Source organism: Martes martes, assembly GCF_963455335.1.
Source record: "Martes martes genome assembly, chromosome: 16".
Classification (NCBI taxonomy): Eukaryota; Metazoa; Chordata; class Mammalia; order Carnivora; family Mustelidae; genus Martes; species Martes martes.
In genome coordinates this window covers 54,209,333-54,235,672 of record NC_137904.1, presented here as the reverse complement: position 1 = coordinate 54,235,672, position 26,340 = coordinate 54,209,333, and the positions used below count along the sequence as shown (strand labels likewise).

Below are 26,340 nucleotides of genomic sequence, written 5' to 3'. Positions count from 1 at the left end.
ACTTATTTCGCTGAGCATAATACCCTCTAGTTCCATATTGCTTTAAAAAAAAAAAAAAACTTGCCTGAAAGGGGAAAATGATTTTATGTTTCCCTACTGTGCAGGTTTTGCTGTTGGATGAACCCACTGCTGGGTCAGATGCTCTTTCAAGGCACCATGTATGGAACTTCCTAAAAGAGAGGAAATCTGATAAAGTCATTCTCTTCAGTACCCAGTTCATGGATGAGGCTGACATCCTGGCTGGTGATTTTCTTTTTTTCTTTTCTTTCTTTCTTTCTTTTTTTTTTTTTTTTTAGATTCCCTGTATAAGTGAGATTATACAGTATTTGTCTTTTGCTTTCTCTGATTTATCTCACTTAGCCTAATGTCTTCAAGTTCCGTCCATGTCCTTTCGTGGTGGTTCTTGGTTTTCTCTTGTATCTTAGTGGAGAAATTAAGGACATGGGTGAAGTATGTGTAGATAAGTTCCAACACAGCTACTGTGTGTGTGTATGTGTGTGTGTGTGTGTGCAGGAGATTCTTGCTGTCATCCATTTGAATGTCCACATCTCCACGTAATTGTCCCACAAATGTATTCTGATCTTATTGCAAAGAACTCATTGGTTGAAAATATATAGCACACTCTTCAAATATATATATATATATGAAGATATATTGATATATATATCAATATATATGACAATATGACAATATATATTGAAAATATATAGCACACTCTTCAAATATATATATATAAATATAATACATATATTTATATATAAATATATAAAAATATATATTTATATATAAATATATAAAAATTTATATAAATATATAAATTTATATAAATATATATAAATATATAAATATATATATTATATATATTGAAAATATATAGCACACTCTTCAAATATATATATATATTTGAAATATATTTGAATATATATATGAAATAGATATATATTTATATATATATAAATATATATATATTTGAAGAGTGTGCTATATATTTTCAATATATATATATTGAATATATATATTTCATAATAATAATATAATATATATATTTCAATATATATATTCAATATATATATTTCATATATATGTTTGAAGAGTGTGCTATATATTTTCAATATATATATTTTTCAATATATATATTTTCTATATATATATGTGTATATATATATATATATTATTCATTAGGAATTTCAGTTGGCTTGAAACAGATCCTTCCATTGTATGATAATTTTTCTCAACAGACTAGAGAATAAACTAACATAACATTTTAGTTATTGGATAATGAGGAAATTGGCTTACATATGACCAGAATTAGAATGCAAATATTTTAGTAGAACATGCTCCTAAAATACATTATTAATGGATTTGTTCTTTTATAAACAGTGAGAGCATAACCTCTTAATACAATGCATTGTTTTTCTTTTCTGCTTAGACAGGAAGGTGTTTATATCCAATGGGAGATTGAAGTGTGCAGGCTCTTCTCTATTCCTGAAGAAGAAATGGGGCATTGGCTACCATTTAAGGTACAACCTGTATTGTTGCAGACATGTTAGAACATGTTGCAGACAGGAGATCTCAGTATTAGTACCTTATTAATTATTAATATGTCAGTATTAGTATGTAGGCTACAGAATGATTAAGATCCTTTCAAGAGTGCTATGTTAGAATGACACCACGCTGCTCTCTTTCTTAGCTAGCATGAAGGGCAGGCAGGATTGTAGACACAGAGACTACGGGGATGATTAAGCTAAGCTTAAACAACATTTTTGGAAAACAGTTTCACAACACATTGTTTGCAACGAATATAGTGACATTCCAACCCTCTCTCATCATTTTTCCAACGCTTCCTTTTTGTTCATCACGACAATGTCAAGTCTCTCTGTCCTCCCTGAGTTCATACTCTCCCTCATTCTTTTCTATCTCTTTCTTTTCCTGATAATAATGAATATCACCATTAATCATCATTATGATTATTGCTATGTTATTAAGTAATCCCTATCACTTATCCCATGTTGGGTATGCTCTAGGTTCTTGCTAGGATATTTACATGTGGAATACTCATATAATTTATTTAATCCTTCAAATAACCATAAGAAGATGGTACTGTTGGCCTCTGACATGTCAGGGAGTTTTAGTAATAGACCCAATCTCATATTATTTAAAGTGGTAGAATCTTTGGGCCAATATTACAGGTGTGATATGAATCTCTCCCCATATTTCCTGCTAAAATAAAAGTGTTTCTTTAAAAATAATTTAAGTCACTTTATCCTCAGAAGTTAAAGGTATACCCCACGTTATTTACTGAGGGTTTTATCTGATCAAATCTATCACTCTATCATGATTGCTTGGTACAATCTAATCAATCAATACCTTCCAACTAAAATGAACCACCCACTGTTTTCTAAGTATGTTCCATGATTTAGTTGTCTTCTCTCTGCTCAAGGTAGGACATCTGTTTGACATGTCCTCCTCCAACCCATTTTAACCAAGTTCAAATCTTGTCCATTCTTAAAGGTCTTTTCTGAATATTTTCTCCTTAATAAGCATCCTCTTTTTGGGAACCTGGGAAGCACTATTTTGAATTGTTACCTCAGGCAAATTAATTAACCTGTCTTTGATCCTCAGTAATTTTATTTATATAATAGTGGTAAAGATATCCACATTGCAGTTAAGGCTAAAAATATTGAATGAATGAATATTTGACAAGGTGCCAAGTGCTTAACTGACTTAAACTTCCCTCTCTCTCACTTTTTCCATAATATGCTGCTTTATATTACTGCCATGTTCCGTAGCTCCTCTACGGAAGGTTCTGTATTCTTTCTGTTTGGGATCCAGGATCATGTATTACATGGGGCCTTGTAAACACAGAATAGTTTTATCTAAAATTGATTTTTTTAAGTTGTGTGATCAAAGAGATATCTTCATCATTTGATAGCCTCAGTGAATTTCGATGGATGTGACTAATAATGGTGCTTCTAAAATCCAATGATTTCATGAAGAACTTTACATGTTTTCACTAAGAAGACAGATCATCTTTGAGCTGAATAAATTTTGGATCAAAAAATGATAAAATTGGGGCACTTGGGTGGCTCAGTGGGTTGAGCCTCTGCCTTCAGCTCGGGTCATGATCCCAGAGTCCTGGGATCGAGCCCCACATTGGGCTCTCTGCTCGGCCGGGAGCCTGCTTCCCCCTCTCTCTCTCTGCCTGTCTCTCTGCCTACTTGTGATCTCTGTCTGTCAAATAAATAAATAAAAAAAATCTAAAAAAAAAAAAGATAAAATTAGCTAATGTATATGGAGGGTTTACTTGGTGCAAGGCTCTGCGTGATCACATGCATACTTTATTTTATTCTATCTTTTGAAATTCTTTGAGAGCTGAGTATTAGAACATTGATTGGAATTTTGATGGAAAATTGATGCTGGAAGACTAACTAAACCTAAGTTCAGGAACATGGATCAGTGGGACATTAGGACCATGATCTTAATGACTCTATCGAGTTACCCCTGGGTCTGTGTTCACCATGTTCAAGTCTTAAGTTTTTGTAAAACCCATACTTTATTGCAAAAGGGAAATTGAAGCTGAGCTTTTGGATAGATGGAGAGAAAATCAGGCATGTCCTCCACCTCACTCCAGCCAACATCTAGCTGAATATCTCTTCCCTCCAAATAATAACACTTGAGTTATTACCCCTTACATTAGTTCCTCTAGATTATATAGTTTGGACTATATTTGGACTATTTACTATGTCTTGCTTCTCCCATTACTATATACATATATATATAATATACTATATTACTATATATATTATATATATATTACCATTACTATACTATACTATATATGTGTGTGTGTATGTATGTATGTGTGTATATATATATATATATAATCTCATAAATATTAATGAAGTGACAAACCTACTACAATTGTTTATAGAGATGGTGTTGGATAAAAAATAGCTTTAACATGCTCTTTTTAAATGTCAGTTTGCATCTGAATGAAATGTGTGATCCAGACAGTATAACATCACTTGTTAAACAACACATCCCTGATGCCAAATTAAGGGCACAGAGTGAAGAAAAGCTTGTATATATTTTGCCTTTGGAGAGGACAAACAAATTTCCAGGTAACAGTCATAGAGACCACAGAATGATTTATAACAATGTTACTAACAATAACAGTTGCCTTAAGAATGATGGCTGACATCTTTATGCTTGCTAAGTGCATGGCAGTGTGCGTAATCCTTTGATGTTCCCCAGAGTTACTGCTAGTATTAGCCCCTGATATTATCCCCAAATCACTTATGAGTAAAGTGAGACAAAAGAGGCCAAATATGCTTCAAGTGGCAATCTAGACAGTTAAGAGGTACAGGACCACATCAAGCTAAAATTAGGAATATTTGAGACATTTGTTTCAGGAATGAATGAGAGAGCCTGGTCTGAGCAAAGAGGGGGTCTGTGAAAACAGCATGGAGTACTAAATGGGAGCTAAGGGAATGGTACACCACCACATGTAGATGGTTTTATTATAAACACCATGACATAATATTATAATCCAAGTAACCGAATAGTAATTACAATCAAACCATATGTTGCCAAACATTCTAAACTCACAATTTTGCTGCAAATATAGAAGCCTGGAGGCTCAGAGCCATTCCCACTTTTCTAGCTGGTCTCTCAATATGCTTTCATTTGCCAAGAGTTTTGAGGTAGATGGCATTAAAAAAAAAAAAAAAGTATGACCATAAAATGTGTTTACTTTGAGTTCAAGGAATTTGCCAGCTTTTAATGGATGCTGATGGCTCCGTGACTGTCCTCCTGAATGAATAAGCCTGCCAGAATCATGGTTCATAAGGAAATATAGCACTAGACAGTAGCATGTGGTCATTGAAAGTTGGGATAATACAGCCAGATTGGGTAGGTTCAAATCCAAGCAAGGCGGTTATGAGCTCCATTATCCTGGACAAATTATAATACTTTTCTGTACTTTAGTTTCCCTATTTGTAACAAAGGGATAATGATAGTACTAACTTTATAGGATTTTCATGAGGATTAAATGATTTAATATATTTAAATATATTATTAAAATATTAAAAATAAGCACAGCACCTAGAATCATAGATGACATAGAAGTTATAGTATTTCTTCAAGTCTAAGAAGTAAGTCTCAGCTGTAATATGTGAAATAGAAAGAAATGGTGCCACCATTTACAATGACATACGAACATTTGGGATACATGCTCATTTCAAACATGACAAAAGATGACGAAATGTATTTATCTTAGAATCAGTGAAGTAACTGTAGTCCGAGATGTGTACACCATGTCTTTGATATACATATACGTATGGAAACAGAAATCTTTATGAAACCCACAAAGCAAAGTGTTAAATGATTATTTGCTGAATGCATTTCAGAGGGGAATGCACGATTTAAAAAAAGACTGAAAAAGAACCAACACTTAGAACTCATTAGAAATCATGACTATTTCTGTATTTTTATTTACCTAACACACCTTTAAGATAGATACCTTTAATTTCTCCCAATATTTGAATTAGTTCATCCTTTATTCTACTTCAAATTTTCCTGAACTGGCCCCAAATCATGCCCAGTATCTTTAAGAAAACAAAAAACAAAAACAACCCTCAAAATGGCCTACTAATCCCTATTAAGACATACCTTCTTTTTAAAAATTTTTTTGCAGCATGATGTCCCTTTTATTTTTTATTTAAATTCAACTAATTAACATATAGTGTATTATTAGTTTCAGAAGTAGAGTTCAGTGATTCATCATTCTTATATAACACCCAGTGTTCATTACATCACTTGTCCTCCTTAATGCCTATCACCCAGTTACCTCCCCACCCCCCGCCAGGAATCCTCAGTGTGTTTCCTATAGTTAAGAGTCTCTTATGTTTTGTCTCTCAAGACCTAACTTCTTTGAAGGCTCTTGTGTAATCTTCATACCATGGTCAGAAGCTGGAAAAGAGAGAGTAAATGCAAAGTTACATACATACTTTGTTTTTTCCTTTAACTTATATATTTCTCTAAAATAGGGAAGATTGTGAAGCACCTAATTATTTCTATAAACATTAGTTCTTTTGCATTTGTATTCTTTTTTTTTTTTTTAGATTTTACCTACTTATTTGACAGACAGAGATCACAAGTAGGGAAGCAGGATCCATGCTGAGCAGGGAGCCCGATGTGGGGCTCTATCCCAGGACCCTGGGATCATGACCTGAGCTGAAGGCAGAGGCTTTAACCCACTGAGCCACCCAGGCGCCCCTTGCATTTGTATTCTATTGCCTACTAGTTATTCCTAAGAGCATTCTTACATTCTTATATTCCTGAATTAATGGGGTTTTAGAATTTAATATTTCCTACCTTAGTCATTCAAGGGTGCTATAGCACATACTGTAGAGTGGGGGTCTTACAAACAGTAGACATTGCTTTTCTGATGGTTCTGTATGCTGGAAAGTCCAAGATCTGGGTTCAAGCACCTTTGGGTTCTCATGAGATACCCATTTGGGGTTGCAGAGTGCAGACTTCTCCCAGTCTTCCCATATGGCAGGGAGCAGAGAGAGGAAGCCAGATTTCTTGTGACTCTTTCAAAGGTATTAATCCCATTAATCAAAACTCCACCCTCAGGACCTCATCTAACCCTAATCATCTCCCAAAGCCCCCACCTCCTAATACCATCACACCAGAGGGTAGGGTTTCAACATAGAGATTTATGGGGATTTGTGGGAGACCACAAGCATTCAGTTCAATTATTACAGTCCCCATTATCAAACAGATTATTTTTTTAAACAGAACGAATAAAACATAATATTTCTTAAAGAACTCAGCATATGTAGCTTTCCAAGAATGAAACATAGATGACAATTTTATACTCAAGACCTGGAAACACACTGTATAGGTTATTTTAGAAATAAGGGAATGTCTATATCGTAGCTTTGTTTCTTATGAATGCTTTTGGGCTATCACACATGTTATCTATTGTTGAAAAATATAGTTACTTGATATCGTTACAAATTATATTCTTCTAATGCATTTTTGTGACTACTTTTAGATCTTTACAGGGACCTTGATAGATGCTCTAACCAAGGCATTGAGAATTATGGCGTTTCCATGACAACTTTGAATGAAGTGTTCTTGAAATTAGAAGGAAAATCAGCTATTGATGAATCAGGTAAAAAGAAGAAGAAGAAGAAGAAACTTCGATTTTGCCTTTCTGTAGAATATTCTATCTTGAAAATATACTTTGAATGATGAGGTTGTATGTTTTTGGAGGTGCTCTGATTCAGTCTGGTCTTGGGAATTCTTTTTTTTTTTTTAAGATTTTATTTATTTATTTGACAGACAGAGATCACAGTAGGCAGAGAGATAGGAGGAAGCAGGCTCCCTGCTGAGCAGAGAGCCGGTTGCAGGGCTCGATCCCAGGTTGCGGGGCTCGATCCCAGGACTCTGGGATCATGACCTGAGCTGAAGGCAGAGGCTTTAACCCACTGAGCCACCCAGGCACCCCTGGTCTTGGGAATTCTTAGAGCAGAGAAGAGATGTATTTCTGTCTCTTTCTTCCCTTTTCTCCGAGCACTGGTCCCCCCTCTTAACTTCCTTATTTTGTAGTATGCATTTTACTAAGGGTGTGGGATATAGCAGTGCACAAGATTAGGTCCTCATGGAGTAGACGATAAATATGTAAGTGCTATAGAGAGAAGGAAATTAGAATCGCGTATTGACAGTTAACTTTTCTTGTAACATTTTGAGGATATTGTCCCAATGTCTTCAGGATTCCATTTTAGTCATGAGAAGATTTACTTTCAGCATAACTGCCATTCCTTGGAAAGTCCTCTCTACCTGTTCTAAGAGAATTCCTTGTTTTTGGTTTACTATCATCCTACTTGGTTTCCTCTTCACTATGTTCTTTTTTTTTTTTTTCCATTTTCTATTTTTTTATTGGTTGAGTGGGTTTTTAAAAATACCTCTTTCTCTCTTTTACCCACTTTTGAAGTTACATACTTGTGGTTATGCTTAACTTTTAATATACATGTATTAGAGGTTTCTAAAAGTCCAGAGCTGATCAGTTTCTCTAGGCTTGTCTTCCAAAAGAAGTAACCTTTTTCTTGTCTTCAAGAAATGGCTACATGAAAAAAACACTGTCTCTACCAATTTAATGTCCTTAAAATATACCAGTTTTAAGGGGTAGGGAGGGTTCTATATATACTGACTTTTCTACCTTAGTCAGAAATACTGATAGTTTATCTTTTGCAATGAGTATATTTTTCTAAGCTAAATATGGGTTTCTTTTCATTGATTTCCCTAGAATGAATTAAGTCCTTAAGGCTATAGACCCAAACCTTTTTAAAAAGAAAAAACAAGATTTCTTTTATTATGTCATTAGTTTTTCTTCTTGTATTACGCTTTTTTTTTTTTTTTTTGGCTTTGTTTCCTTTACTTTAGTAGCTACTCTCGTAAGGCCATGAATTCATCTCCTTGGCCAAGATTCTCTTCTCCAAAACCACTTGGTGGAAAAGCGGTCATCGAGAAATCTAAGTAATACGCATCTAAAATGACACCTTATAAATTATCGATTTAATGTTTTATAGATGCTGGAATTTGGGGAGAGTTACAAAGCAATAGGACAAAAGACACAGGAAGCCTTGTTGAGCAGGAACAAGTTTTGTCTTCCTTTAAGGAAACAAAGAAATCCATCCGTGGCGTGGCGCTCTGGAGACAACAGCTCTGTGCAGTAGCAAAAGTTCGCTTCCTCAAGTTAAAGAATGAAAAAAAAACCCTGTTGACCATGTGAGTACCCAGGTGTTTCAAATATGTTGGGTCAGTGCTCTCGAAATAAATTCAAGGGGAAAAAACAAACACACCTCTGAGATAAAGTACAGCAATGCATGTGGTCATTTTTTTTTTTAACACAGAAAATAATTTCTAATTGCTTGGGTGGGTATATAACTAAACCTGGTAAAGTTTGGGCTTTTTCTTTTAATTCCACACAGAATCTGCTCTTATCCAAGGGTTGAAATCGTTTTTCTGAAGCATGGAAGTTAGCACTCGGGTCCCATCCCCAGAACTTTGTCTTTGCCCAAAAGGCTCTGTGCCAGGCTGTATCTGAGCCATCCATCCTTGGGAACCTGCTTCATGGTTCACGCATTTCCCTATAGCTTCGGGTTCTTCATGAAGCAATACCTCCTTGCAAAAACCGTGATCTCCAGCCAGGACTCATTCATTAAAAAATACTTGCTAGCATTTCTGCCTAACACTCTATGTTAAATATCTGTAACATTTACCAATATAAATCAGACATGAAATCTGGCTCATGAAGGTGATTAGAAGTATACTAAAAACCATAGCATACAATTAGACAATACTGTCGACCAGAACATTCAGTATGCGAAAAATTAGGTTCCGATATGGGCATCAGAAAAATCATCTTATGATTTTTTTTGTGAGGAATGGAGTCTGGTGTAGGAAAATGTAACAGTTAACCAAGGAAAGAAAGGAGGATGGAAATTCAGGCAAAGGGGGCAACACTGAGTTTGGAGGTAGGTGAAAAGTCAGAATCGCTATTACCAACTTGAGTTGATAACAACATAAAGTATACAGAAAAGTAAAAAATAGGTTTGTTTAGATTTTATTTATTTATTTATTTGACAGAGATCACAAGTAGGCAGAGAGGCGGGCGATGGGGTGGGGAAGCAGGCTCCCCGCTAAGCAGGGAGCACGACGTGGGGCTCGATCCCAGGACCCTGAGATCATGACCTGAGCCAAAGGCAGAGGCTTAACCCACTGAGGCACCCAGGCACCCCTAAAAAATAATTTTGATAATGTATTACATACAGCTGAAGAGTTTGGGCTTTGTGACTAGAAAGGAAGTATTGAAAATTTATTTTTTATTTCAAAAGATGATTGACATAATTAGCACAGATTTCTAGGGGTGGGGGCCCTGAGTGGCTCAGCCAGCTGGGCATCTGACTCCAGATTTCAGCTCAGGTCATGATCGCAACGTCATGAGATTCAGCCCTGTGTTAGACACTGCCTTCAGAAGGTAGTCTGCTTGGGGATTTCTCTCTCTCTTCCTCTGTCCCTCCCCTCACTTTTGCTCACTCTCACTCTCTCTCTAAAACAAAAAAATAAACATATTGCCAAATTGCACTTAGCTGGGCACCAGTGTAAAAACGGCTTGGAAATAGACTCTAGAGACGGGGAAAACAGTCATTGAGGACAATACTGAAAGAGGTCAGGAGAGAGATAATTAAGGTCCAAACTTAGAAAGTAGAAGAGAAAAGGTTTTTAGATACCTAATAATGATGATATGATGTAAATTTTCAGCTATTCGGGAAAGGGACTTAAAGGAGACAGATTAGTGGAAAATGGCCCTTGGAACTTGAATAAATGAGAAAATGTTGTAATTTATACAAATTGGAAACAGGAGGGGAAAATGCTTGAGTGTAGTAAGTCTGGGTGTTGGTGGCATGCCAGTGTGCAGTGGTCTAGAAAAAGGAAGAAATGCAAGATGGAAACAGAGGAAAGAAGTGGGAATTGGAGAGAGATTTGAGTCCTACCCAGCCAACCTCATGAGCTTGAGTGACATGTCCACAATGGGCAAGGTGGGGGAGTGGGGGAGAGGCATTAGAGAGATAGAAAGACCAAGCATAGATACAGAGGAACCATTTCATTTCGGAAAAAAGAAACAAGGGGTGGGGGAAGCATGATTCCTTTATTTGCTTAGTGTTAAGAATTTATTTCTATTTTAATATCCATTATCTACTCAAACTTAAAAATCTATAAATGTTGCTATAGATGATTTTCTTTTCTTTTACATTTTCCTCCATGTAGATTATTGCTCCTTGGTATCAACTTTTGCCCTCAGCTTTTAGAGCATCTACTCTATGAATTATATCAAAAAAGTTATTCTTGGGGACTGGCTCCTGATATGTACTTCCTCTCGCCGGGACAACCGCCTCAAGCTCCTCTGACCCACTTACTGGTCATCAATAAAACAGGTAAACATGGAGCAAAATGTGATTTTCCAGCTTTGTTCTTCTTGAGAGACTCCCCAGACAACATAAACCATGAGGAGGTAGAAAAAATTCTGCATGTTTTAGATCACCTTTGAGGCCAAATAGGAAATTAATATAAAAAATGAAAAATTCAAGGTTGGGGAGTTTATTTTAGAAACACATCCTGCAAGGTCACTTAAATCCTGAAGTTGATTGTACGGAGCAACAAAAGGGGATTTAGTAAGATAAATCATTGACTGATCATTGAGGTCTTTCCACAACATTTTTTAAGTTCTATGCATTCTTGAGGGCTGGAAAAAAAAATCTGTTCCTAATTTCTAAGAAAATAGAAGATTAATATCTTTAAGGATTATAATGTTAATTTTAAAATAGTATTTTTACACTAACAGAAATTATATGCAAGTGGCTTGACTCTAGGGCAAGTCATCTTGTCCTATCTTTGATATCAGAATTTTGGTATCAGGATTTTGGTATCGCAGTATCAATTCTGCCTTTCTAAGGAAATCCTTAGACAATCTTTATTATGGTATGCTTTGGGTGATATCACTTAGTTTAGTTTAGTTGTTTTGTTTTTTTCATATTACTTATCTGTTGTTTTACTTCCCTTGCTTCTTTTGATTTTTACTTTCATGGTAGGGTCAAGTATTGATAACTTTATACATTCACTGAGGCAACAGAACATAGCTTTGGAAGTGGATGCCTTTGGAACGAGAAGTGGCCCAAACGAGCCATTGTACAATGGTGCTATCACGGTGTCAGGTGATGACAAGGTATATTGGACTCTGATTTTGCCTCTTACCAAAGATGGGGTACGAGGGCCATTTGAGTAATACCTAACAACAGACATAAAAGGCCAGTTTAACACAAACAGATGGGATATCTCTCATTTGTGAGTGTAAATATTTGCCCATAGCCTCCATTATAACAAGATAGAATGAAAGGTCATTTGATTTTATTCCTTATTAAATTGTTTGCACTATTATTAACAATGAAGTTAAACCTTATTATCAATTCTATTCCATTCTAATAATGAATTTAAATCTTATTCTCGATTGGATTTCAACTCAAATGACTCTTTGATGAATCCTCTAAGAATAAGTCTGATTGATATCTATTATGAACTTCAGCTCCATTACCAAAAAAAAAAGTTCTTAATTTTTTTACAGTAGATTTTTGTATATTTCTTATGGGGAAAAAGTTCATGTCTTGACTGTTAAACTCTACACAAATGGGTCAAATCTGCAGATAAATATTTATATGATATTTAAAACTTTGTTTCCTACAACTTGCAGTTCATGAATCAACAACAGTGGATCCCCTAAGACCTCATTAGAAATGCAGATTCTCAACTAGTGAATCGTTGAACACTACATCAAAAACTAATGATGTGCTATACAATTAGTATATAATATATATAATATATATTATTATATTAAACATAATAATAATAATTAATTAATCGGTTAATTAAAATTACATGCCAGATGTTGAAAAAAGAAAAAGAAAGAAAGAAAAGAAATGCAGACTTTCCACTCCCACTCCAGACCTACTGAGTAACTGCACTTTAATAAAATCTGCAGGAGATTCCTATGCTCACTAAAGTTTGAGAAGGAATGCCTTATTTGGCAGTATTTAAGATTGGTGTATTTCTAATGAAAATTTACTTTCTGCCTCTCTTAAAAAATCCTTCCATATGCTAATTCTGGCAGTCTCCGGCTGGAATCAAGAAACAGTTGCCCAGTTTAGACCTGGACTAAAGATTGCTTTAGACCTAGACTTGCCAACTTTCTCTAACCCCACGCTGCTTCACCCATGTATATGATCTACCTGGGTCCCATGGGAGTATGGGGAGCGATTCCTGTGGTAGACAAATGAAAAAAGATGGCAAGACAGTGTTATATGTGGGGCGCCTGGGTGGCTCAGTGGGTTAAAGCCTCTGCCTTTGGCTCAGGTCATGATCCCAGGGTCCTGGGATTGAGCCCTGCATCGGGCTCTCTGCTCGGCAGGAAGCCTGCTATCCCCTCTCTCTCTCTCCCTGCCTCTCTGCCTACTTGTGATCTCTGTCAAATAAATAAATAAAATCTTAAAAAAAAAAAAAGAAGACAGTGTTATATGTGTAAACCACAGCAGGTAAGTGTTGCAAAGCTTGACCATTTGCAACTTGTCAGAGTTAATTTTCAGAAATCATTTCTGTGCCCACAATAAAACTAAAACTTACTTTTGATCAAATTCGTCCTTGGTATGTTTTAAGCAGGTTAGTTTCTGGTGTGCTCAGAAAAATCGTTTTTAAAAAATGGCATTCTTAAGATCAATAAATATTGCTTTAAGTAATTAGATTAGCTATAATCCATGTGATTTATTTGTGATTGCAAAAATAATAACTTACTTATATTCTTTTTACTTGGGCAAGAAGTAATCATGTTGTATATATGTATCTATATATCATTTATTATACATATGTGTGTATGTATATGTATATGGAGAGAGAGGTAACTTTTTTACCATATGTTTTCCCCCAGCTTTATTAAGATACAATTGATATACAGCACTGTACAAGTTTAAGATGTACAGCATCATGACTTGACTTACATATCCTGTGAAATGATTTTAAAATGCCGTTTTAAAGGAGTTTTTTTAAAAGATTTTTATTTATTTATTTGATAGAGAGAGAGATCACAAGTAGGCAGAGGGGCAGTCAGAGAGAGAGGGGGAAGCAGGCTCCCTGCTCAGCAGAGAGCCCGATGCGGGGCTTGATTCCAGGACCCTGAGATCATGACCTGAGCCTAAGGCAGAGGCTTCACCCACTGAGCCACCCAGGCATCCCTTAAAGGAGATTTTTACATGCAGCATTGCTACTGCAAGCTCAGTGTTTGTGAAAACCTATGCTTTTATTACAGTAGCTGCCTGCCATCTGCTTCTAAGTATCCACACGTTCTTAATATATACAATGCATGTATCGCATTTTGAAAGGAAGCCTACAGGCATGTTACAAAGACATTGCTTTGTGGAGTTTTATGGTATTGCTGCTAAAAGTCATCTGAGGCATTTTGTTTTGTGAGCATTTAGGCATAAAGAGTCACCTGTCCGCTGCTATGGTCAGTAAAGAGCAAAATACTGAATTCCTTGCTGTGTATCGGGAATTAATCAAATAATATGAATGATGGTGATATTAATCACATTCAATGCTTTAGCCTTGCTGTTTTGTCAAAAATTCGAACTATTTTCTACCATATTCTTTCATTAAATTTTGTGTTTGCTTCCTGAGGGCTTAGAATGCACATTTATTATATTTTAGTATCACAGATTCTCAATAGCATGTAATACCAAAAGGCTGAATTGCTTTCCTGTCCTCATGGATATCATCAGCAATGGGCTACTTGGAATTTTTAATTCTTCAGAACGCATTCAGACTGATAGAAGCACATATTTCGAAGTAAGTATAATTTTTCAGAGGGGGAGGGGCAAAGGGAGAGTTTTAGAAAATCTTAAGGAGGTTCCACACCCAGGTTGGGCCCGATGCAGGGTTCGATCCCACAACACTGAGATCATGACCTGAGCCAAAATCAAGAGTCAGATGCTTAACTAACTGCACCACCCAGGTGCACCTGAAGTCAATATAATATTATCTCACTTATCCTGAACTTTAAGTTTTCAAGAAGACAGTTGAAATGCAGAAATAACTTGTGAACTTGTTCTTGAATAAGTGTATGTTTTACACACATGTTGTTTATATTTGCGGGTTTATACAGTCACACACACACACATATATACATAGACACATTATCTAGAGATGATTATGTAACATTATAACCTGAATTGGATGACTTGGGGTCAGTGGAAGAGTAGAAAAGACAAATAACTGGGGAAAAAGAACTGACGGCTTCTTAGATCTGTCACCACCTGTGGTGGTAGAATGTGGTAGAATGTTGGGGTCCATTATCAAAGGAACGAGACTGAGAGAAAGTGAAAGTTATGCAAAGCCTTATTCTATGCCAAGCATTAGAAGTTAGATTGACCGACCAGGGGAACGAGACTGAGACAAAGTGAAAGTTATGCAAAGCCTTATTCTATGCCAAGCATTAGAAGTCAGACTGACCGGCCAGGGCCGCCTCCGAAGAGAGCGACCCCCTCCCAATCTCACAGGCTGGTTTTATAGGGCATAACCACAGACCCAAGGTACGTGGCTTCTATTGTTAAGTTTACTCCCGGAATCAATACCCGGAACCATACCAGGAACTATGGGGGCGTTTATTCCCGGAATGAAGTCCGTGGATGTAAACAACAATATGGCTACCTCGGCAATATGGAGTTGCTCTGGCTAAGCAGGCCCTAATAGTTAAACAGGTTTTGACATGAAATTGGCCCTAACAACAGCTTCTTAGATCTGTCACCACCGGTGGCAGTAGGTAGTGGGACCTCACTGAAACAGTCAGAGTCTTAAAGGCCAGACAAGTGGCTGTCTTAACAACTTGACCTTCTATAGCCCTTGGTTCAGCAATCCACAGGAAAAAAAAATACAGATAAAAACGTCATCACAAAGTTTTCTTAAGACGTAAATAAGGCAATGTGAGCACAAGGTGCAGTTGACCGAGTTAAAGATGAGCAGGAAGGCACATAAGCGTAGGAAACCACAGGCACTCGATAAATTGCTCTCATCACTATTGCTGTTTGTTCTTTTTCTTGGGAGTGCCTTGAGTTTCCATTAAAGAAGGTTCAGCTTTGATGAGATCAGCAGACGGGCTGAATTTGAACTAGAAGCAGTTCTTATTTAAAATGTAGTTTGCCAGGCCTGCTCAGATTGGAGTCAGAATCTCCTCAGTGAGGGGAGGGCGTGCATCTCCATCATGGCGCCATCTTGAATCTCCCTTCGTCTTCTTGAAATGACACCGTAGGCGTCCTCTACAGCTCCCTGGTCGCTCTTTGTTATTAAGAATTATTCCAGTGCTGTTCAAACTTCAATTTCCTATCCAATTCAAACACTGCAGGGTCGATTTGTGGCCTAATGGTGGGGGTGGACTGGGTGGGTGGGCAGTGGTGGGCTTTGCCCTTTTCCCTCTTTTCTAGTCTAACATCTTGGAGTGAAAAGGAGAGAGTGACCTTGCTCTGGACTCCCCACCCTTTTTTTTCTCCACTGTTGGGGCTGGAAGCAGAGAGGAAAGATGGAGAGATTAAGATGGGAAGAAATGGTGCTCTGGAGACATCCTGCTTTCTCTAGTTGTATCTGCTCCCTGTAGCTGCTGTGCATGTGGCCACCACAGCCTAGGTGACCTGTGTGATTGTCTTGGGTAGTGTTTAGCTTTGACCTCAGTCCCTTGTGTAGATGAAGATGAACTTGATGATGCTGAGCAGAATTTCCCTTTGATTGCTGTGGAGAAGTCCTCACTGTCAAGCTCTCCCCTTTCCCTTGTGCATTGCTTGATGTGGCCATCACGCAGGCAGTTAACAACTTCCACCCCTGCCTTAACCTCCATGCCTTTTCAGAAAGAACTGTGAGAACTGTTGATTGCCCCTTGCATGCTGTTGGGAAGCTACAGAGATTTGGACTGAGATGGGGGCTGTCCCACGTTCTTCATAGCACCAATTCACCTATTTGAATGACTTAGTAAAGATTAAGCACAAATGAACCGTATGTGCAATTGCCAGCAACTCACGTGTTCTGCATGATTTCAGGAGCACCTGTCTTATGAGCATGGGTACCTGAGTAACTTCTTCTTCTGGATCCCGGTGGCAGCCTGTTTCACTCCGTACATTGCGATGAGCAGCGTCGGCGACTATAAAGTAAGGAGATTTAACAAAGTCCTTGCATGTTCTTATTACTCAGAAACCCCTTCTCCACTCTATGACTGTACATTTACATGGAGGGGGGACACTCCAAATTTACATACTTGATACAATGCATCATCCCACATTTTAATAAAAGGTTGGCAAATATGAAGAAAATGCTATTCTTCTCAAACAGCGGTGAGACCTCGGGAAGGACAGTGGAGGAGGTATCATCAGCTAACAGGGAATGGCAGATTTCATCTGGCTTATCACTGAGATTTTGATTGGTACCCACGACCCTCTGACATTATCACAATGCCTCTCTCGGTGATGGTTTTTGCTTCAAGGTGGTGGTGAAGTTACTCAGTGAAACAGTCCTAACCAATTCATCACAGAATTTTGGCTTATTGTTGAAAACGACTGACACTTTCAAGATGCATTTTAGCTTCATTCAGTTGGAAAATATTTGTACTAAATTTTTTTTAAAGATATTTATCTAAAATCCACATGTAATTGGAAACTCCATGATATTAATACTTCTTTCTCCTTAGCCTCCATGGCCCGCTAATGGTGAAGTCATGGAATTTACTTCTGAAATCTACCTAAAATCTTCCCACGTTCCTCCGTCTCTCCTACAACACCCTGGTCAGAGCCACTATCATCTGTCTCCTGGACGAGCACATCAGCCTCCCTACATGCTTACTATGACTCCTCACTAGTGTTCTCCTTACCCGTTCTCCACACAGTGGGACAGAACAAGTATTTAAACGCACACATCTGACCACGTTGATGACTCACCTAAGTCCCTCCATTGGTTTCTTGGCAAACCAAGCAACAAGAATAAAATCCTTGCTGTAGCCTGAAAATCAGTGCATGAACTGGGCCCAGATGTCTCTCTCCAATTTAATATGATGCCACTATTACCTCGATAACTATGTCCAGCCAACTGGATTCTTTCCAGTTTCTTGAGAGGGCCAGCTGTACCCATTACGGGTCTTCTCTCCTGTGCTCTCTGCCTGCTGTGCTCCCTACCTGTCACCTGTGCAACTCCTACTCACCACTTAGACCCCCACTCAGGCCCTTCACAAGGGAACCTTCTCTGACAGAACCCCTAATTACAATTCACCTCTCCTATGACCTTTATCTAACACTTTTACTTTTACTTCTTAAATTTTAGTTTTTACAATTTTAATTATGTAGCTACCACTACACTTATTTGCATGTCACCTTTATCTCTCTTGGCCCCTGCAACTTGACCTCCACCAGAGCCCCATGACCAACACAAAGCATATGGTGCGCTCGGTAAACATATATTGAACATACTAATGTATAGGAAAAGTCCAGCTCTCTAACGCATCCTAGCTATCATTCTCTTTCCTGATTTTTTTAGGTACACTTCCCTTTCCAGAATATTTATCTCCATTCTAACATTTTTCCTAAAGAATGTCTTTATATAGACTCAGTTTAAGATTTAAAATTTTCATTGCTTTTGTGTTTCTGTTAAAGTTCAAGTAATATTTTAAGCCTTGTGTTAAGACAATCACCGCAACAATATAACTTAGAGCAGGTCACAATATCAAAATCTACTTACTAGTTTTCATACGTAATAATGAAAAATGTGCTTTACTTCAAGACAATAAGTGTCTTATTTTTATCTTATTAGTTTTAACAGACATCTTCTTATGCCAACCTAAAAAGATAGTAATAAAATTGACTTCTTAGAAGATCATTTCTTAGACCTAAAATAAAATGCCAATTATAAAAGGACTGTTTATACCCAGCATAAATTTGAAGAATCTTACAGGAAATTTGTAGACCTACACCTCTGGAATCTTTGTACAATTTATAAGTCTCCATTAGTGTCAAAAGGAAGAGTAGCTTTGCAAAGAAAAGAACAGGCATCTTAATGAGGCAATGTCCAGTCATTCCGTGACAGAATGTGGGCTGGTTTTGTTGGTGCATTTCTCCTTTGGACAATGAGGTCACCATGCAATTTGGAGCACCATTGATCCTCCCGAAAGGAGGAGTGTGGCTGATAACAGTGTCATTTACTGGATCAACATAATATATGAAAGGGACACACACACACAAATGAATGATTATGTGACCACATATTTGCAGTTTCTCAAGCCTCAACTACTCAGCACTTTTGATGATTCTTCCTTTTCTTTCCCAGAGAAAAGCTCACTCCCAGCTACGGATTTCAGGCCTCTATCCTTCTGCTTACTGGTTTGGCCAGGCACTGGTGGATATTCCACTCTACTTCTTGATCCTCCTTCTGATGCAAATAATGGATTACGTTTTTAGCCCAGATGAGATTATATATATAATTCAAAACCTGTTAGTTCAGGTAAGTGGCAAAAATTATGAGATAGTTTTATTAGACTATATTTCATGAATGCAATGACATTATTAATCTTAAACTAAACAATTTCAAATTACCTTTGCTATAGCATAGTTTGGAAAGTTGAGGTTTTGGTATGAATGCTTTCCTAGGTTTGGATTTACCTTATCCAACCTTAATATTTCTATTTTCAGATCTTGTGTAGTATTGGATATGTCTCCTCTCTGGTTTTCTTGACATACGTGATTTCATTCATTTTTCGCAATAGGAGAAAAAATAGTGGTATTTGGTCATTTTTCTTCTTAATTGTAAGTATGTACACAGTACATATTATTTGATTTTTAAATCATTTTTAAATAATTTTAAGAATATGTATTTTAAAGGCACAATCCACCAGAGGGACAGTGTCAAACTAAAAAGCTTCTGCAGAGCAAAAAAAAGCAATCAATACAATGACAGGGAAGCCTATGGAATGAGGAAAATATTTATAAACCATGTATCTGGTAAGGCGTTAATATCCAAAATATGTAAGGAACTTATATAACTCAATAGCAAAATAGTAATAATAATAATAATAGTAACAGGTATGTGAAAACAAGCTCAGTATGACTCATCATCAGGGAAATGCAGATCAAAACCCCAATGAGATATCACCTCACACCTGTTAGGCTATCAAGAAAAACACAAAAGATAAGACATGCTCGCAAGGATGTGGAAAAGAGGGAATACTTTATACCGTTACTGGGATTGTAAAGTGGTGCAGCGACTATGCAAAACAGTATGGAGTTTCCTCAAAAATTAAAAAGATAGAATTACTGTATGATCCAGATATGTACCTCTGGGTATCTCTCTGAAGGAAATGAAATCATTATCTCTTAGAGGTGTGTGCATCCCATGCTTATTGGAAACAACCTAATTGTCCACTGACAGATGAATAGATAAAATGTAGTATATACATACAATGGAGTATTATTCAGCCATACAAAGAAGGAACTGCTGCCCCTTGTAGGATTAACCTTGAGGAGATTAGGCTAAGTGAAATAAATCAGAGAGAAAAAGACAAATACTGTGTGATCTCATGTATGTGTGGAATCTAAAACACCATCCTCACAGAAACAGAAAAGAATGCTGATTACCAGGGGCTGTGGATGAGGGAAATGGGGAGATGTTGGTCAAAGGGTATAAACTTTTGGTTATTAGATGAATAAGTTGCTGGGATCTAATGTACAGCAGGATGGTGATAGTTAACGATACTATATTATACACTTGCAAGTTGCTAAGAGAGTAGATCTTAAATGTTCTCATTGTAACAACAACAAAAAAGGTAACTATGTAAGGTTAGGGGTGTGTTAACTAACCTTATTTTGGTAATCATTTCACAGTGTATATGTGTATCAAATGATCACATTGTACATCTTAAACTTACACAGTGGAATATGTCAATTATATCTCAATAAAGCAGGGTGGGGGGGGAGGAGAACCATTTAAGGATTAAATTAATTGGAGGGGGAGACAAACCATGAGAGACTGTGGATTCTGAGCAACAAACTGAAGGTTTTGGAGGGGAGAGGGGTGGGGGTTTGGGTGAGCCTGGTGGTGGGTTTTAAGGAGGGCATGTATTGCATGGAGCACTGAGTGTGGTGCATAAACAATGAGTTATGGATCACTGAAAAAAAAATTAAATTAAATTAATAAATAAAAATAATTTAAGAAAACTTAAAAATGCTACAAAACCACTGGTAGGGAACACTGAATTCTGTTAAACATGCATAAAGTTGAATAACTTTGGGAATCATAAATATATATAAAATATATATTTACATATAATATATAAATATTTATATATATTTAAGATATATATATAATTCACAAAGTCTAATATTTCCTTTAATAAAGGGAGCATAACTTTAGTACAAATCCTAAGAAAAACTGACTAAAAAAGAAAATTATTGATAAATTAATTTGGAAAATCAAAGACAGTTCTCTAAATAAAAAGATGACAAAGCAGAAGTAAATTAAAAGAAGAAGATGACTAGTCCAGTATGATTTATTTCAGATTACGATGATGATCCACTATTAGGAGCTATCAAACTAACAGAGGAAAACTGTATCAGTTAAGAAAACACCATACTATTCCTTTAAAAATGTCCAGTAAAAGTATAAGCACAGAAAGGACAAATTACTAAAAACCAATGACAAATATTATAGGACACAGTAAACTTATGCAGCAATAAAACAAGGAAACCTACAGTAATTAATTAAAGCACCCAGTGTGCGTGAGGAGATCTAATATACACACCCATCCCTGTTTATAAGAGCATAGACTATCACCATCTTTTTGAAAAATAATCTGTTAGTAACTCTTGAAAATGTGAATCCACATACATTTTAACCCACATTTACACTTCTCAGAATCTTTTCTTTCTTTCTTTTTTTTTTTTTTTTAAGATTTCATTTACTTATTTGACAGAGAGAGAGATCACAAGCAGGCAGAGAGAGAGAGAGGAGGAAGCAGGCGCTCCGACGAGCAGAGAGCCCGATGCAGGGCTCGATCCCAGGACCCTGAGATCATGACCTGAGCTGAAGGCAGAGGCTTAACCCACTGAGCCACCCAGGCGCCCCTTCTCAGAATCTTTTCTAAAAGACTAAGAGCGTTGGAGCAACTGGGTGGGCACAGTCAGTGAGGCACCAGACTCTCGGTTTCAGCTCAGGTCATGACCTCAGGGTTATGAGATCGAGCCCCGTGTCCTGCTCTATGCTCAGCGTGGAGTCTGCTTGAGGATTCTCTCTCCCTCTCCCTCTGCCCCACCCACTTGTGCTCACACTCCGTCTTTCTCTCTAAAACAAAATAAATAAATCTTTAAAAAATAAAGATAAAGAGTGCCAATAGATAAGGATTTAGGTAGACCATTATTTATAGGAGCAGAGGAATTGGAACAACACGTTTTCTGAAGGCAAATTTGTTGAATTCTTGCACATCCATTCAAAGAAATACTATGCAGCTGTGAAAATGAATACTGGTATGTTTAAATCCAAACAGATGTCTGTGCTCTCCTGTGAAATGAAACAAAAGAAAAGACTGAGCAATGTGTGATAAAGATCCCTCTTGTCGGAATCTGAATTTCAGCAAGAACTCCAAGTGATTTGCAAGCACATTGAATTTGAGAGCCCTGTTGTGTCTTAAAAATATCACAGTCAGTCAAATACAGAATTCTGACACAATCTTGTGCTGCAAAGAAAAAAAAAATGGTGGTAATACTGTCTTGTGAGGGGAAGCTGAAAATAAGAACATTTACAAGACGAATTCCCACCCTCTTGGAAAACATCCTAAAATTCAGATTTTTTACACATTAGTGAAATTAAGCTGCACTTTTTTTTTCTTTTAGATCACCATCTTCTCAATAGTTGCTACAGATATAAATGAATATGGATTTCTAGGGTTATTTCTCTGCACTATATTAATACCACCTTTCTCACTGATTGGCTCTCTGTTCATTTTCTCTGAGGTAAGTAATTTTATGCCTGTCCTTAGGTCATGAAGTGTGCAGCCACTGGAGATAGCCTAGAATACTGTAAAAATGCTGGTGGAGTCCTTATCTACAAAATTTGAAGTCTGTCTTTGGAAAGATCGTTCTTTTACCAAAGACAAGAGTCACGTTATTTAATAAGAAGCTCTGCCTTGGTTCATGAAGGTCAAGGGCATCTATGCAGTGGTGGAATTTTATAGTTCTCATGATAACCCTCTCTCCTGGGAACAAATGACCCTACTGGGAGGCTAATGAGATGTGCTTTTTCTGTTAATTTTGGACACACTGGTTTTAAGTTTCCTAATGGGCATGCAATGGGAAATGCCAAGTAACCAGCAGGATGTATGAATCTGAAATCCTGCTTGTGGCTGCTTGACACGCATCAGTGTATAAACGATATCTAAAGCCATGGCACTAGATAATATAACCTACAGAACAAATATAGTTAGAATAAAAAGTGGGCCAAAGATTTGGCCTTGACTCCAAACTTTAACGATTGGTAAAAAGAGTCAGCAAGTCAGGTTGAGGAGGAGACCCTGAGGTAGGAGAAAAAGTGGGGGATGGTGTGCACCAGCGCCAGAATGTCTTCTCAGAAACTCTCCTTAAACACTTAAAGTATCTGTATGGGCAGATATGTTCTAGGTGGCAATAAAGACTATTTTAGGCAGGAGAGAGTGATTCAACCATCAAACAAGAGGTTTAGAAAGTTGATGACTGAGAAGAGACCATTGGATGGAGACCCCATGGAAGTCGTTGGTGATATTAACCAGATAGGATTCAAGGGAAGGGTGAGCACCCAACCTAACTAGAGTGAGCTTAGTAGATACTGTGAGATGAGAAGGTAATGCAGCGGTAGAGACACCTATTTCTAGTTTTGCTGAAAAGAGTAACAGAGATGGAAAAGTAGATGAATGAGGAGAATACATTTCTGTTTAAGAAGGGAGATAACATGCTTAGAAGAGAGAAATTTCTGATGAAAAGAGAGACATGAACTACCTAAGAAGTCTGACTCCTTGAATAGCTGAGGGGGAAAAAATTTATGGCACAGTGCCCAAGCAGAGAGGTTGCTTTCCATCATAGCAGGAACATTCTATCTCTTTATCAAGACCATAGCCAGAGGCAAATAGTTTAGTGGCTTGGATGATAATAAGATGCATGATTCTCTTCTGAGTGATCCTACTTTCTTATGGAAAGAGATGACGTTTTTAACTTAGAGTGAGGTGAACAGGGGTGTTGGGATGTTGAGGATAGAGGAAAGGATGTGAACAATTATTTCAGAAAGTAGGTCAGAAGAATTGACAGGCAGTGCTAAAAGATCCCTTGCCCTACTTTCCAAGTGCAGTCAGCAAAGCTGATAGTTTTTCTTATCATAGTCTCCTTCCCAGATACTATTCAGGGCAGGTGGAGTTACATTCAATCAGGGTTAGTGTTTTGCCAAGGGAGTCTATCTGACAGAGAAAAGGATAACAGAGCGGTGGTTCCTTATAAGGAGGGATTGTAGCAACAGACCATGGATTCTAAGCGGAATGATGAAGTTAAGGAAATGAGGGGGTTTATGGACAGCAATACAGTGGGGTTGGTGGGTTGGAGGGTCACCAACTCCAACTTATGGAGTAAAGAGAGTAGAGCGACAAAGCTGAAAAAATAAAACATGGTAGATAGGGCAAAGATCAGGGGGCTTAAAGTTGATATTGGGTGTAGTACGGTGTTTGGAAGCAGGTGACCAAGTCACGTAGGAGAATAAGATCATTTGATAATGTCAGGGTCCTGGCAAACCATTCTAGGAGAGGAACACAATCATCTTTTCTAGATGGCTATGATAGAGATGGACAGCTATGATAGAGATTTACTAAGTCAGCTCACCATTGCTCAGAAAAAAGTCCTGGGAAATGAAGTTCAAGAAGCAAAATTGGCTCTTGTCTTTATTTACTAAGGAATGGGGGGATGTTTCAAAACGTATTGCGAATCTGATGAAAAGCATGCATTTACATGTTGTGCATGGATATTATGTGTATTACGCATGTGTTGTAAATCTAATGAAAACTGTGCAGAACTGTAGGTGAAGAGCTTTGTCTGTAGCATGAGTGATTGTCATGGTTATTAAGAGTGGGTGGAGCACTGGATGAGCTATGTAATGGTTCTTAGGGAAGGAGCACAGATTTAGGGAGAAAGGCAGGTAAAAGTTAGAGGAAAGAGTTTGTCTTAAGATAAATCTTGCCTATGGCTTCAATGGATCCTGCCAGCACACATAGTGAGGTTAGAAGTAGACTTTTACCTGACGCACGAGAGAGAACACTGGCAAGGTCATTTAAAGGACATTAGTGCGTCTTATGTGAGATGAGATTCGAGAACAGATAAAGGTTCATCTAAACCTACCTTTCCTCATTTTACAGATTTCTCCTGACTCTGTGGATTACTTAGGGGCTTCGGAACATCAAATCGTGTTCCTGGCACTGCTAATAGTAAGAATACATTTCCATTTAGATGTTCTTGCATGAGGGGGACACATTTGTTTGTTTAGCCTTAAGTTAAAAAGTTTAACTTTGGCACTTGAAAATGCAGTATTTGAGGCATCTGAAGCAACACACACACACACATTTTACAATTTGGACGGCTATTTTTTAACAATCATTTGACATGGAGTTTAGAGCCCAAACTCTCAATGGTGTGATTAGTCCTGGTACCAACTTACTACTGTCTTGTCTGTTGTGGCTTCTCTGAAGAGCAGGAAAGCTAGCTAGCTCTGAGAGTTTCACTGGACATTAAATAGATTGTCTTTCAAGCTTGTCAAAATGTTATCAGATCTGTCTTTGTACATACAGTCAAACTCCTTAAATAAATTCCAGTATTGAACTTGTTGTTTTTTATGGTGGTTTCTAACACTGATTGTTTTTTCTCCCCTTAGCCTTACCTTCATTTTTGCATTTTCGTTTTTGTTCTCCGGTGTCTGGAAGTGAACTTTAGAAAGAAATCAATGAGAAAAGATCCTGTGTTCAGGTTGAGAAAATTCAAATACGATTTCATGTTTTTTATTTTAATATTCATTGTTTAAAAATATTTCAATATGCCTAAGTTAATTAAGTAAAAATTACCACACAGGATTTTTTTTTTTTTTTAGGAATTGTGTAGTGTACAAAATTATTCTAATTCATGATACTTTAACGAGCTTACAATCTAGGGAGGGAAACCACATTAACACACATGAGACACTGAAAAATTAATACCATAATTTCACTGACATACTAAAAGAAAGTTATATACAAAAGATAAAATCTTTAAAATAATGGGTAAATATAGATAAACAATTGGTAAGTGTAGCCACTCCAGAAAGGTAGAAAAAAGCAGAAGTTGATATAAATGCCACCTTCCTGTAGATTTGAGAAGACAGCTGGAAAGAACTTAAAGGTTTGTACTGGAAGATAATGAAAAATCAAATTAAAGCTAAATTTGGGAGGGTTTTGGAATAGGGAAGCATAGGGAAGATTTTGCAAACTACATAAGGGAAAATCAAGACAGCTAGATTTTGGAAACCTTGTCTAACTCACAAAATATGAATCCAGTTCAAGTGTAAAGTAGGTAGTAGGGCAGGAGTGTGACAATGCGACAGCCCTATTTTAGGAGATCGGCAGACATCAGCCATTTGCAACGGCATGAAGGAGGGAGATGAGCATCAGCACTA

The 26,340-nt window shown here is 37.2% G+C and overlaps 1 protein-coding gene across 1 annotated transcript in view; it reads left to right on the top strand.

Annotated features, from left to right (window-relative positions):
* The window catches only part of ABCA9 (ATP binding cassette subfamily A member 9), a 57,995-nt gene that overhangs the window by 19,834 nt on the left and 11,821 nt on the right, over positions 1 to 26,340 (top strand). The window contains exons 14-27 of the mRNA XM_080825950.1: positions 105 to 243; positions 1,430 to 1,520; positions 3,982 to 4,121; positions 7,064 to 7,183; positions 8,601 to 8,799; positions 10,843 to 11,009; positions 11,664 to 11,797; positions 14,323 to 14,460; positions 16,698 to 16,805; positions 18,967 to 19,140; positions 19,329 to 19,442; positions 22,521 to 22,640; positions 25,055 to 25,123; positions 25,567 to 25,658. Of these exons, the coding sequence (XP_080682076.1) occupies positions 105 to 243; positions 1,430 to 1,520; positions 3,982 to 4,121; positions 7,064 to 7,183; positions 8,601 to 8,799; positions 10,843 to 11,009; positions 11,664 to 11,797; positions 14,323 to 14,460; positions 16,698 to 16,805; positions 18,967 to 19,140; positions 19,329 to 19,442; positions 22,521 to 22,640; positions 25,055 to 25,123; positions 25,567 to 25,658 (1,805 nt within the window). The remainder of the gene's footprint in view (positions 1 to 104; positions 244 to 1,429; positions 1,521 to 3,981; positions 4,122 to 7,063; positions 7,184 to 8,600; positions 8,800 to 10,842; positions 11,010 to 11,663; positions 11,798 to 14,322; positions 14,461 to 16,697; positions 16,806 to 18,966; positions 19,141 to 19,328; positions 19,443 to 22,520; positions 22,641 to 25,054; positions 25,124 to 25,566; positions 25,659 to 26,340) is intronic.